We start from the raw sequence: 13,453 nt of genomic DNA, 5'->3' as shown, positions 1-13,453 counted from the left end.
CATCACAACATTCCATGAAGCTATGGATTTACTGTAGACTGTACATTGTTTTATTGTTCGCATTTGACTAATTTTTTTGTTAAAATCCAGGCTGGCTTGTGATAAAGAGGGAGTAAGTTCAGACACATTTAAATGAAATTTACCAACATACATTTTTGCGGCTGTTCAGTGACCAACAAGGTATTATTAGGCTCTACATTCATAAAATGATACCATATCGATTTTAAAACCCAAGAAGGCAAAAAACCCATCCCTTTTGTAAAGTCTCATTACATGCAACCATGTTTAGCAGAACGGTCCACTGGGTTCAAACCATAAACCCAGAAGCATCAAATGAGATGAGTCAATTTTCCCTCTTGAGCAAATTTGTCTGTCAGACTCGTATAGTCTCACCAGGGAAACTGAAAAGCAGGTGTTGGTAAAATCCTTTCAAATTACATTTTTGCTCTGTTGTTTATAGAAGCATACACACAGGCACTGAATACAAAAAGAACTGTTTGCTTGTGTGTTTGCTCACTTTTCTGTCTAAATAGCCAGCTTTTTCTGATCATTACTGCATGTCACACCTGCTCTGTAAATGCAAAATCTCCTATGTATTTGGGAATAACACCTCACTAGCAGTTGCAGCTGAATCAGCTGAGCAATAGCCTGTAAAGGCGGTGATATTACCAACCTGGATATTTCTTTAGCATTTGTCAATTGACTATGAGGTGGAAACATGGAAATGAAAGTGCAGGTGTAGCAGGAAGCAGAAAACATTCTCATACACCTGTACAAAGGTTCAGTTAATAATATTAAATTCAGAAAGGATGAGTTAATAATATTAACTTCAGATATACTCAGACAAAAACACATACAAAACTGTTTGTCTTTCCTGCAAATGCTAATGGGACCTACAACCTTTGATGTTCTGTTGAGAGGGAGGCTTTCAGCTGATAATACTTCCTGCCTAGAATGCCAGCTGCATCCTTCACACCAACAGCACCATAAACGATACCTTGACAGAAAACTAATTCAACAACTCCTCAATCCAAACAGCCATTACAAATCCTCATTACTTTTTTCACTAACTACAACTACAGAAAACACAAGTGATGTGCCTTCTACCTGCAAACTCAACGCATCTTCCCAGAACCTGGCACTAGTAATCCTGCGTGGCTGGTAGAACTCAGCTGTTTTTCTAGCCTCTGTGCTATCAAGGACAACAGGTAGACAAAACTGGAAAAAAAAAACACACAAGAAATTTTAAACCTGTCCTTTTAAAGCAGATTTCTATGCACCCTATACAGCAAATTATGAACGATTGTTACTAAGAGTGCGTGCTAAGAATTTTCTGTGCATTTTTGACTTCCCTAAAGTCACATATCTTTCCCACCTACTTCTGCAAACTTGCGCTTTTGCCAAAAGGCAAAACCCCTCCTCATAGCCTTTGTATGCACTACCTGCCATGGATACTGGACAAAGTCTCCCTGCTCTCTAACAGACTCCTAGCCTTCAGGGAAGCAGCTTTTCTTGTTTATCCCTGCTGCTAGTACTTCCCTCCCAAACACTGGGGCAAACTCCCTCCACCCCGGTTGCAAGCCTGAATCACAGGATTTAAATCACTCCACTCCCTTCTAAGCTTTCTCCATATGGGGCCTCGCAGTGCTCCCTGGCGTACCTCAATACTGTGCGCTGCCCAACTGTGCCCTGATGCCTGAAGAGTGTGACATCCTGAGACATCCTCCTCCTCCCTCTAGCAAAAGGGGGAGTGAGGGTAGCACCTGAGGGGCAGGGCAGAGGTCACACTGAGCTGCGCCAGTGCACTCACGTGGCTGCTGTGTCACAAGCTAATCCTTTCTCTAGAGCGTAGTTCACTTTCCTGTTAGAAGAACACTGTTACACCTTTGTCCAGACTCGCCTCCCCTGGCATGCTGCTGCAGCAGGCTAAAGGGCACACATCCACTCTGACTGCTCATTCCATACAGCAACCATTTTGTTCCATATGGCTAATGATAAGGCCTTAGCCTGCCTGATTTACTTAAGGCACCTATCAAATATTATGTCTCTCCCTGTTCTCCTGGAGAAAAGCACAGACTTGACGATGTAAAGTAAGTAAAAGGCTAACTCAGCTCAGCTGCTTTTTATAACCAAGTCTTCTTGTAGTTCCTTTGATAAAAGTGACTCATGGCATCAATTTTTCAACCACAGAGCTAGAGACTTCTGATACAGAACTAAAGGGAGGGATGAAGAGAAGGTAGAGGATGAGGTGAGACTCCAAAACATTACATAAGCTGTGCAACTGTAGAGGAAAGTAGGGAAAAAAATGGAAAAAATTAAAAAATAACATATTTCAAGTTTTCTTGTGAAGGTGAGTTTTCCAATAAAGTCACAACGGCTGAGGAAGCAAAGGCAGATACTTCAATAGGGAGAACAGTCAAATCTCAAAAATTTCTTACATACTGTGCTCATGTGGAATCTTGAGCCAGGCATGCATGTCAGAGCTCTCGGAGCTCTCTAAGCTGCCTCAGCATTCCAATACCCATCCAATATTCTCCAAGAAGGAAATCTGAGAAACCTGGGGATCTTGAGAAAACTATTAACATGCCCCCAAAACTCTGGGGGCCAAATTTGCTGTTACAGTTGTCATTGAGATCCAGAAAGAAGTCACACACAACGGAATCAGAGGAAGGACTGCAGAAGGATGCAGCCCCTAACCCCTTGGGATGTGTGCTGGGTTTTGCACAAATTGTACTGTGAGGTATAAGCCTCATGAACATCACATTTGACTAAAACTGATGGATGGACTTGGGTTCATCCAAATTACAGTATTGAGTCACTGGTTTTAAAAAAGTTTATTTAAACAAAGTAGGTACATTTCACAGAAATGGTTATAAAATGCATAGCATATTATAAACAATACTGTTACTTCACAGATAGTAGTTATTTTCCTAAATATTGCTTTTTAATAACTAATGAGTCTGCTTGGTGAATCAGAAAGCTAAAAATCCCCATCTTAGGCACTCTGGGAAAAAAGCAGTATGAGATACAATGAAGCAGGTGTCCACTTTTTCATTCACTCTACTGATTGTTTGTATTACTGCACCATTAATTTGCCAGTTCTCATTATGTGGAAATATCCAGTCCCTGGAGTCACATACCAAGACTAGATTTCATTTACTGGAGTACAAATTGCACTTGCTCAGCCAACCAAAACCCCATGCAACTCCAAGGAAAGCTGACTGAGGATCTTCATGCCAATTAACTTAAAGGACAGAGACCGTATGAGTGGACAGAAAACAAGCAGTTGTTCTAAACTGCGCAGGTGTGTCACACCCATATTGCTATTCATAAGCAACTTGATTGCAAATTGGCAAGTCCAGACAGATTTCAGGCTTGACTTCAATGGAACCTCAATGCCCAGTAGAAACAGACCTTATCCTCAGTGGTGATACAGTGTCACAGAAAGTGGAATTGAGCCTTTTCACAGCACTGGAGAACTGAACAGACCTCAAACATTCATGACTTCACATACCAAACACAAGAGCCATCTGTTTTCTGATCTTTGGGATGACAGGGTGCAGAGAAGTAAGAAAAAATGAAGAGCACAGCACCAATCCAAAATCATAGCTAAAACAGATACCTGCTCATTCACACAACACTTCAGTACATGAATCATGACTGACATTCTTCATGAATATATTTGTATGACAACAGGCATAAAGTAAACATTGAGGTAAAAGGATATGCACCAATTTTGCACTGGTGAAAGCAACTCTAAAATCAAGCAAGCTATAAAGTCCATTAATTCACACACAACAGAGAAAGAAAAATCCCCACATTTTTAAAACATAGATACATGTAGACCAAACCATATATGTTTGCAAAATATATAGATACATGCTGAAGAATCAACTGACTTTTTTGCATGATAACATGAGCTTTATAGTAGTTTAAGCTTGGCTTGGACTGAAAATAAAGAAGCTTGAACTCTGGCCAGCAGAGCTCCTTTGGAACAGTTTGTCGAGGCAGAAGAATGAGGTCTGAAGCAGTCCAAGAACACTGATGTTTCATTCACCATCTTCAAGTAGTTTTTGTAAGTTGTTCTGTATCTTAGAAAAACAGAGGGTAAGAATTGTGAGGCAAGTGTTCCACTTCATTTTAAATAAAAAATAAAATAAAGACATATTCTTTCTGCATGTTAATTCTGTCACATTTTTTTATACCTATGGTATTCCTGTTAAATGCTTCCCTTTTTATAAGTGTAATATAAGTGCATCAAATGGAATACCTAGACAATCAACTAGCAAGTTTCAATGATGAATATACCCTGAAATTTTCTCCTATAGATTGTCTCCTCCATTAGTCAAAAGAAAATAAGACAGAAATAAAAATCAGAGCTAGAAGCAATGGGACAAGAAACTGAATTAATTTTCACCTTGATCAAAATCCATAAAAAGCCTCAAACTTCCAAATCATAGGTCTATGGCTAAATGGATAATTCAAATAGTTTTGTAACAGCTTCAGCCATGATATATGCACAGCAAAGTATAGTCTTGTACCCATTAGCAGACATGTCCCGTTTACCAGATTTAGTGAATTGATTGTGGGCTAATCTTCCTTTAGTTGCAATGGAAGTAATGTCAGCCAGTTGCATCCTTGAGAATAATTTGAACAGATCTATTTTTACACAGCCTATTTATCCACTTTTCATCATCTTGTCCTTAAAAGCAGAGAGGAGGGAATAGAGTGGGTCACATCCCCAGACACACATGTTCTCAATATCTCAATATCTTAGTAACCTGCCGGCACTGGTTACAGATTTAGTCACAGCTACTTTCAGGCTTTAATTCGAGGAGCCACTATGCTTCCTGTTCAACGATATCACTTTTCAATCCTACATCACAATTTCTATGCCAGATGCACACCTTTCTCAAGAAGGACATTTTGAGGAAAGGGAAACAGTAAGAAGCACCTAATTTTATGAGAGTTGCTTAACATGTAAACAGGAATTTCCTTTCAGCTTGGTAAGTTAGTATAAAGGAACGAGTAACATTAGGCCACGTTTTCCCTCTCACAATTTAATGCTTTATTTTTTGATAGACACAGTACATTTTAAAAAACTGCTAAGTGCAGAATTTTGCTAAACAATTATAGTTCCTCAGCTCCAAGTATGAAGGAGAACTTGTAAAAATCAGAAGGTTGCACTGAAAAAGTCATTGCAACGTATTTGTGCACTAACCAATTTTTAACTGCAGAGTAATTTTTAGTTTTTAATCTAGATAATCTCAGTGCTCCAGTTTACAGTGCTGTGGTCACAGGGAAAGTAAGGGGAGACTTGACAAGTTATACTAGAACATGTATGCTAGCTCTGCTGCTGCAGCCAGTTACCAGCACTTTTCACTAAGGCATATGAAACTGTTAAACAACTGCAGTAACTTTGCTCAGAGAACAAAAAGCTGTTAGGTTTCTAACCACTGCTCATCTAGATTAGAACAGGATGTGGCAATATGCAGCTACAGGCAATTCTGATTTAGCTTGTAGGCAGAGCACTTCATCGCCCTGAATATTTGGCAGATAAAGGTAAGTCTTTAAGGCTCCAATCCTGTAGACACTAAAAAAAGAAAGCAAGACACTAAACAAAAAATGCACAGCACTTAAGACTCTAATTCAGGACAGAAGGTCACTTCTCTGGTAACAGCTGAATGACCTAAGCATCCAGCTGTCCATTACTGTCTCCAATCGGAGACTATATAAGGGAGTGGGACCGTGCCTAGCCTTGCTGCAAAGGGCTGGCTGGCTTCCCACTGAAATAAGCCATCTTGCCAGCCTGTCCCAGAAAGCACTAACCTCTTAAATGACCTAATTTGGCTGACGACTGTATCTGGTAACCATCTGGTAAACATTTTCCCTTTGTATTTACACTGTTATTATCAATGAAATACAGAGAAGTTAAGCCAGCATTACTCGGGATTTCCATAGCCAAGAGGGTGAAGATGTGGGGGAAGAAACCCCTTCTTGGCAGTATTTCTAAAACCTATGCCACACATGTAAACAGTGATATTATATATTCTTAGCTTTATGCTATTTGAGAAATTTGGTTTGGGGGGAAAAAAGGTGTTGAAAGACCTTGGCACAGACTCAGTTTTAGAAACAGAGGCAAAAATATCCCATGTGATTTAAGTACAAAGGAATTCAAGTAACTTTTGGTTTTGTTCCACAAGTGCTTTTGTCATGCTCAGCCTGTGTATGTATACCCAACACGCAGCATTTCACCCACCTGTACTGGGTGCATTTGTCAAGGTTTGGGGGCAGGTGGGTCAAGGTCTGCAGGGCAGCAGCAGTGTGCCAGGGCCAGAGGCTGCCCTGTGCTGGACACAGCCATTCCAGCCACATCCAGCAGACCCACCACAGGGCAGAGCTGTGAGAGTAGTGGAGTCTCTGGTAATGTGTTTTAGAAAGGGGAAAAACACCAAATAAGGAAATAAGATCTGCACACCCACTTGTTTCACACAGGCTTCCAATTTAAGTCACCAAATATGTTTAGCTTTCCAATTAGAGAATGATAAAAAGCAAGGGTCAGGTATAGGGAATTGCACAACATGTGCCAGCAGCATTTGTGTTACTGAAGTAAAACAAGCAGATCTCAGCCACTCTGTGTGAAGAAGCTGAATACATATGTAAGCAAGCACCATTTTTCTTAATCAAAACCCCAAAACTCTAGCAGACACTCCAAGCAGAAAAATTAATTAAATACCAATAAAGGTTGGGTTTAAAATCCTTAGCCCTGATGGACTAAAAAAATAGAAAAAACAAAGTTGAGTTCACTACATAATGCAATAATCGCCCCTGAAGTGTCTGCCTCATACTTGGCCTGGTTATAAGCTTCAGCTCAAGGCAAAGCTTTTACACATACCAACGTTCATACAGGGTTAATTTATAGTCTGAAAACTAGTCCTTTGTCTAGGAAAACATGCCACCTTTTGGTATCGAATCTGGGGGTAACTCAACACTTTTCAAGACATAGGATCATAGAAACACAGCAAGAACCTGATTGGTCTATCAGCATTTGCATTATATCATACGATGTTACCTTCTCCAATTTTCTAAGATTAGCAGTTAACTCATCACAAAGGGCATCAGCATTAATTTGCAGGTGAGATCCCAAATCTTGGTGCACTTGATGTCTGTCAAATAGAATGAAAAAGTTAAGTGTGACAGACTCAAAAATTGAGGAAAACAGAACTGGACACATATGTAGATGGCAACAGTGGCAAAATTGTAAACTGTACTAGTTTACAGAAATCTCATTCTCCAGAAGTTAGGATAGAATACTTTCGAGCTATTTCCCTTGAAAAGTTCTGTAAGTTCCACATCCTGCGACTTGGAGGAAATCAGAAAGCCCAAGCCCTTGACACTGCAGAAGTGTACATTAGATCTTCCTTCCTGTATCTTGTACTGTTTGGGATCAGACCAACAGAATCAGGACTTTCTTGTGTTAGTGTTTCTGAAGAGAGACACAGTATCCTGCTAAGAAAAATGTGCCAGAAGTGATAAAAAAGGCTTTTGACATTGCTTACTATGTGCGACAGGTTTACCCCACTTCTTGCATTATAAAATGGTAAAATATAAATGCAAGGCTGCATAGATAGAGCACCATTTCCCTCCTATCCCTTTTTTATGAAAAAACTGGCTCTGTCTTCTCACACATGCAAAACAAGTCCTACTGCTTTCCACAGATGACAGCTGAGACCAGTTCGATCATAAACAGCACAGTCATTGTTTGATATGACCACAAGTGCAATGTCAGAGTGACCTGTTTTGTCATGGATGGGTAACCAAAGAAAGCTGAATTTAAAAGCACACTTATGTAAGAGCTTGCTAAATTTGAACCACTTTGCAAACAGTTCCACCATGCCTGAGTCAGGTCTGTCTTGAATTTTATTTTTCCCTTCTCTTTTTCACATGGTGGTTCTCCAGCTGTCATCATTTCCACTAATGTTGCACGTGGCTGTAGGTTTTGCACTGAGTTTATAAATGACTTTCAAAGCCATATTTTTCAAAACAACTCAGGGAAAAAATCTGTTATAAGAAGGGGAGAAGAGTTAATGCAAAATCTAATGCTCAGTAAACTGATTAGTATTCTCAGCAGTATCCAGTTTAACTTCCTAAGACAAGAGCAGGGAGCCAATACAACTTATAGAGGCAAACTACTGTGGAAAAAAACCACATACATCTGCACTGCCTCTCCATTTAAGGTTTGCATATTTTCTATATTTGCAACATGGAGACAAAAAAAAATCCAAAAAACCCAACTGTAGGGCCAGATGACAGCCATGACTCCAGCTTCAGAAAGGAATTATTTATGTAGCTATGGTACCCTTCCTATTTCCCCTTCAAATACACAGACACGTGTCCCTTGGTGTGTTTGTATTTTGCTTTGGTTTGGTTTTGTGGTGTGGGGTTTTTTATTTCAGAAAGACAGGATATCAGTTTCTAAATGGTATATAGACAACACAAAGCTTCATACAAGTGAGACAGATGTACTGGCTCAAAGAGCATGAAGTATGTTTCTAACATACTCATCAAATTACACTAAGACTGAAGACAGAAGTTACACCTTTTTCATGGAATCATTGCTCTGGAAAAAGAGTTTAAATCCCCAGTAGTTTTCCAGAGTTTATCTTACTCCTTAATATGTGAATCAAAGGCTGTCATGGACATAAGGCGCTCCTCCAGGACACTGATTTTATATCTCATGTAGAAGGTAGAAAGTATTAAAACACAAACACTGTAAGAGAGAAAAATAAAGTATATCAGTTAAGGAAACTTTAACAGTACCTGACAAATTCGTTGTTAAAAGCCATTTAAATTGTTACTTGTATGTGTTCAATAATAAAGGCATTGTTCTTAGAAACATTTCAGGATAGCATCAATGGCATTCAGACAGTTATGACAGTCTTAAACCTGAGTATGTGTTTGCTAAGTGACATGCAAAAGGAACGTCTGCAAGTACTTAAACACTTTTAACATTTTCTGAATCAAAAGACCCTTAGCTTTTAAAAGTAAGTGGCCAAATAAGTATAAGCCTGTCACAGCAGGCTTATACAGATATATGTACATACATACATACATATGTATGTATGTATATACACATTTCTGGGAAGTGTAAAGGCCACAATTCCCAATAATTTCTTTTTCTCAAGTAAAGCTTAGATTATATCAATCATGCTTACATAGTATCAATCATGTAAACATAAGAAAATCCTAGTTTTTGACAATCTTGTTATTGCTAACTTACAGAATTGCATAAAATACAAGTACATGGTTTAGAGATAAAAGCTTCTGGGACTTCACTTTGTGGAGGAACCTGAAGGCTTCAAAATGGCCTGTAAGGGAAAGAATCAAGTCTTACTTTGAGCAGAGCAGACCACAGAATATAAACAGTGTTTTGAAGAATGCAACAGGTAATGCAGAGTGAGAAACAAGAAAGAGATCTCCCATGTTATGTGATCTGATGTACTTATGAAAACTTATCTCAAGTTATTCCAGCTACAGATCTGTCCTTGATTTCTTACCATTTCGAGGACTGTTTCGGGCTTTTCCATCAGGCCCACGTTTACTATGTGCATCTGAACGAACAGACTTGGCCTCAGGCTTGGAAACTTTCAAATGAGTCTCTGTTTCAACAACGTGATAATCTGTCAAAAGAAAGAATTTTAATAGAGGTGATATTGAAGATAGTTTATTTTGGTCAAGAAATAGAGAAAGAGGAGAATTTTAAAAGGTGCATTTCTGTACTTTTGGGTAAAAAGCAGAAGGTGATTTAGTATCTTTGAAATAGTTAATGTACTAATTCCACATCAATACAAAATAAAAAGAAGCACTTGGATTGAAAAAAGATTATATACATTGCATTTATATTCCAGATATTTTAAAAGATAGCAACCCATGAAAATCTTGAAAGCTGCTACTGAATTTCCAGGCAGAAGATTATAGTCACAAAAGTAATCTCTCAAAAGGCCTGAATTTGCTAGAGTAATGATTCCAAATTACTTTAATAGCAACACCAAATGGGGATACTGCATTGTTACTTTAAAAAGTACATTAAAATTCCCTTTCCTGACTGTCTTTAAAAATGCCAGTGGTATCTTGAAAGAAATGGAACAGAAAAATCTAATCACAGTCAGTTTTATGCTCTACCTGTTTACTCTGGACTTGCTCTAATGATGCACAAAAACCAGCCATGAGTGACAGACGTGCTACCTTTCATCCCCACTTTCCATTCCTTTTCCTAGGATGGTTCTTTGCCTGGATATTGGTTTTCATTTGTGGAAAAAGAAATGGTTTGAAGTAGTTACTAGCCATCAGGAAGTAAGACAGCAAGTTAAAACATTATTTAGAAGCACTTCTGCAGCATGTGATGATGCCACAATCTAATGAACAGCACCACACAGTTAAAGAGATGCACAGTAAATGTAAAACACCAATGAAAGCAAGTAACTCCAAATAATTCGTCTGAACAAAAGACACAGAGCAAAAAGGAGAGGTCATAAAAAATAACATGACAGAGAACTGCTATAAAAAATGACAATATCTTTCAGCAGTTTCTTATACAAGTTACAATCAAGATGGAACCCAGACTACTAACAGCATTACATTAATATCTTAATATACATTAATTGTACAAGAGAATACTCTAGGTTTTCATAAAAACATTCAGCATGAGCTACACAAAACAAGTATTGCTGTACTCATGAAGTTATGAAGTATAAGTTATGACGTGAGTTGCAATCAGAACAGCTGCTAGTTAGGTGAAGAACTTTAGACAAGAGATTACAAAGAGTGTGGTAAAGAAAAAACAGCTTTGGGTGGTATCTTCAAATATCTTAATAGCTGCAAAGAATAAAATGAATGTTTAAAAAAATCCCACAAAAAACATGTCAAAAATAATGCTGATGACCAAAAGCCACCATGGTACAAAGTGTTATTTGTATAGATCAGAAGTTGCACTGTGACTTGAACTACTTTAGAATGGGTTTTGATTGTTCGTTTTTCCTTCGTGTATTAAAATATGAACAGCTCCTACATTCTATCTCTGTTCACATGGTTAAGCCACCGGAACCAGCAGTGACAATTTAGATCTGCTGATGACAAAGTCATTGCCTGAGTCTGGATTGCAGAGGGCCATAGTAACAGAAATGTAGATACTGGGGCCTTGAGGAAGATCTCAAAATCCACATAATTCTCCAGAACTGTGGAGAAAGATTCCACATCAGAAGGGGATACAGAAATTGAGAGCTAGTCCATTCTATTCCTCTTGGGGCTCCATGATCCCACTCACCTTGGAAGCACTCCAGCTCTGGTGTCTGTGAGCCTGTACTGCTGGACTCTTCCATCTCTTGTCTTCGCTGCTGCACTATTCCATCCAGATCAGAATAATCTTCATTGAAATCCTGATGGGGAGAACGAATCACAAAAAGGCTCAGCCCTGTTCTAAATTGAAAAAGTCTAATTTCCTCTAGAATCTGAACCAAAGATAAAAGCTTTAGAACTGTTTAACCAGGAACAATCTCTGATATCAACATGTGGAGATCAAACTAAAAAAAAAGCTCCATAAGATCATCAGAATTCAAGCTTCATCTCCTGCCTTAACACTCTATAGGAAAGACTGTTAAGTTAGACAAGTTGTGAAGTCCAGGACAAGTCCATAGACTTAGACTCTGGTCATCACATGCGGCTTCACTGCTCTTTCAGATGAGTGAACTGTTTTACAGAGGAAGGTTTGCTACTAGAAACACTGCAAAAGCTGTCCATGGCAGACTTTACATCAGTACAGCGAAATCTGACTGCTAGACAGATATGAAGTACATACAGACCTTGAATACATCCAAAGTGTACGCATGTATATAAACTGCACATCACAGGTAATTATGCTAATTATTCCAGCTGTTTTCCAGCGTTAAAGACTCATGGAAATTTTAGAAACAGATGTAATGATTTTCTCCAGTTTCCTTTCTTCAGGCATTATAAATAGTACTTGCAATGAAAGATACCATGCAACAAAAGAGCAAACTTCTAAGCCATTTACCAGGGGCAGAGTTCTAGGGCGATCAGCCCTGAAGCTGTTTTCTGCAGAAGAGGGATTTGGACTGTTGCCCATGCTTGTATCCTGAAAAAAAGCAGAACTGTCAACAAGGAAAACAAGCAGAAAGTACCATTTCACAGCGAGATAGTAGTAATAATGAACACAAAGCTACATACCATCTTCACTGCCACTAGTACTTACATCAAGATGTGTACAGATAGATTTTAATAGCTTGTAGGTGGTATCTCTGGAGAGTAGCGAGACAAACATGTACTGCAAAATAAAAGCTCAGTGACTGTTTGCAAAAGACATACAGTCTTCCCTTTATCTAAATAAAACTTGACAGTTACTTGATTTTGCTAAACAAGTAACAATTTTCAAGAACCTTAGTATGGCAGCAAAAACCTGAGGCCATTCTAAGATTACGACCTGATGTTTATCACATTAACACAGAACAGGCACATAAAAGTTACCATGTTCTGCTGCAGGAACAAGAGCATAACCCAGATCCGTTCTTTCTTTTAGAAACAGTTTTCATGCTATGTTTTACCTACCCCTTAAAAAAACTCCAAACAAACAAAACCCCAAACTTGCTTTTATGTACTGTCTCCTGCACCCACAAAATATTTGTGCAACGAAAATGCATTGTTTCTGAACCCGCTCATAGGATAATCACAGTTTCTACTGATTGATGCAATTACAATTCCTGAATATCACTGTGAGCAAAGTTTTTTGCGTGTCTAAGGTATGACTGGTTAGGTAAAAGATACAAGTAAATGGAAGAACACTGACAAAGCTGCAACAAAGAAGGTAACCTTCTGTGCAGGCACCTCCTGACTCAGCTTTTTCAGTTTCTCTGGTGCTATAAATTCTTGGAAAACAGGGAATGAATAATTACAGAGAGAATGTGGCAAACAGAGATTCTATTCTTTATTTTCTCACTGAAATACCTTGTCCTTTACCAGTACTTACCCTATCTGTCACTGTTGCTATGATCAGAGCATTTGGCACAAGAAGGGCAGTTTTGGTTTTCTTCAGAAGTGTCACTGACAGCACAGGTATACTGATCTGAAACAAGATAAACATAGTGTTGGAATCCCAATACTCGCATACAAATCTGCATCATGCTCTCTCCCAAGGGGCCAGCCCAGTTACTGGGATAAGCCAGGCCTTCAACACTCAGCACTTAAAGATGTCTCCACTGCCCTTCTGATTACTATTATTTCATGTAAAAGAAGAAACAGTAATAATCTCAAGCCATACCTAACTACTTTTACTTCTGCTTTTATAAAATGCTAATCCAGGCATTTATTTGTGTCATCCTTTCCTGATCCCTTCTGGCTCTCACAAGACTACGGGCTTAGTGCACTGCAGATCAGCAAAATG

At 38.8% G+C, this 13,453-nt stretch overlaps 1 protein-coding gene across 5 annotated transcripts in view; it reads right to left on the bottom strand.

The window, feature by feature from the left end:
* Positions 1–2,819: 2,819 nt before the first annotated feature.
* GRAMD2B (GRAM domain containing 2B) overlaps positions 2,820–13,453 on the bottom strand; it is a 42,767-nt gene continuing 32,133 nt past the window's right edge. For 3 of the 5 annotated variants that reach the window (XM_038123598.1, XM_038123599.1, XM_038123602.1), the window contains exons 6-13: positions 13,040–13,135; positions 12,269–12,340; positions 12,071–12,151; positions 11,324–11,435; positions 9,558–9,680; positions 9,281–9,368; positions 8,669–8,770; positions 5,821–7,166 (exon numbers count right to left, since the gene is read on the bottom strand). In XM_038123598.1, coding sequence (XP_037979526.1) covers positions 6,986–7,166; positions 8,669–8,770; positions 9,281–9,368; positions 9,558–9,680; positions 11,324–11,435; positions 12,071–12,151; positions 12,269–12,340; positions 13,040–13,135 — 855 coding nt within the window. In that variant the 3' untranslated portion in view covers positions 5,821–6,985. Of the gene's footprint in view, positions 4,092–5,820; positions 7,167–8,668; positions 8,771–9,280; positions 9,369–9,557; positions 9,681–11,323; positions 11,436–12,070; positions 12,152–12,268; positions 12,341–13,039; positions 13,136–13,453 lie in introns of those variants that run through there. The other 2 variants (XM_038123600.1, XM_038123601.1) reach the window with 2 other exon arrangements.

The sequence above is a fragment of the Motacilla alba genome, chromosome Z (genome assembly GCF_015832195.1).
Source record: "Motacilla alba alba isolate MOTALB_02 chromosome Z, Motacilla_alba_V1.0_pri, whole genome shotgun sequence".
In the NCBI taxonomy this organism is placed as follows: Eukaryota; Metazoa; Chordata; class Aves; order Passeriformes; family Motacillidae; genus Motacilla; species Motacilla alba.
The sequence above is the reverse complement of the archived record's forward strand: the minus strand, read 5'-3'. Positions and strand labels throughout refer to the sequence as shown.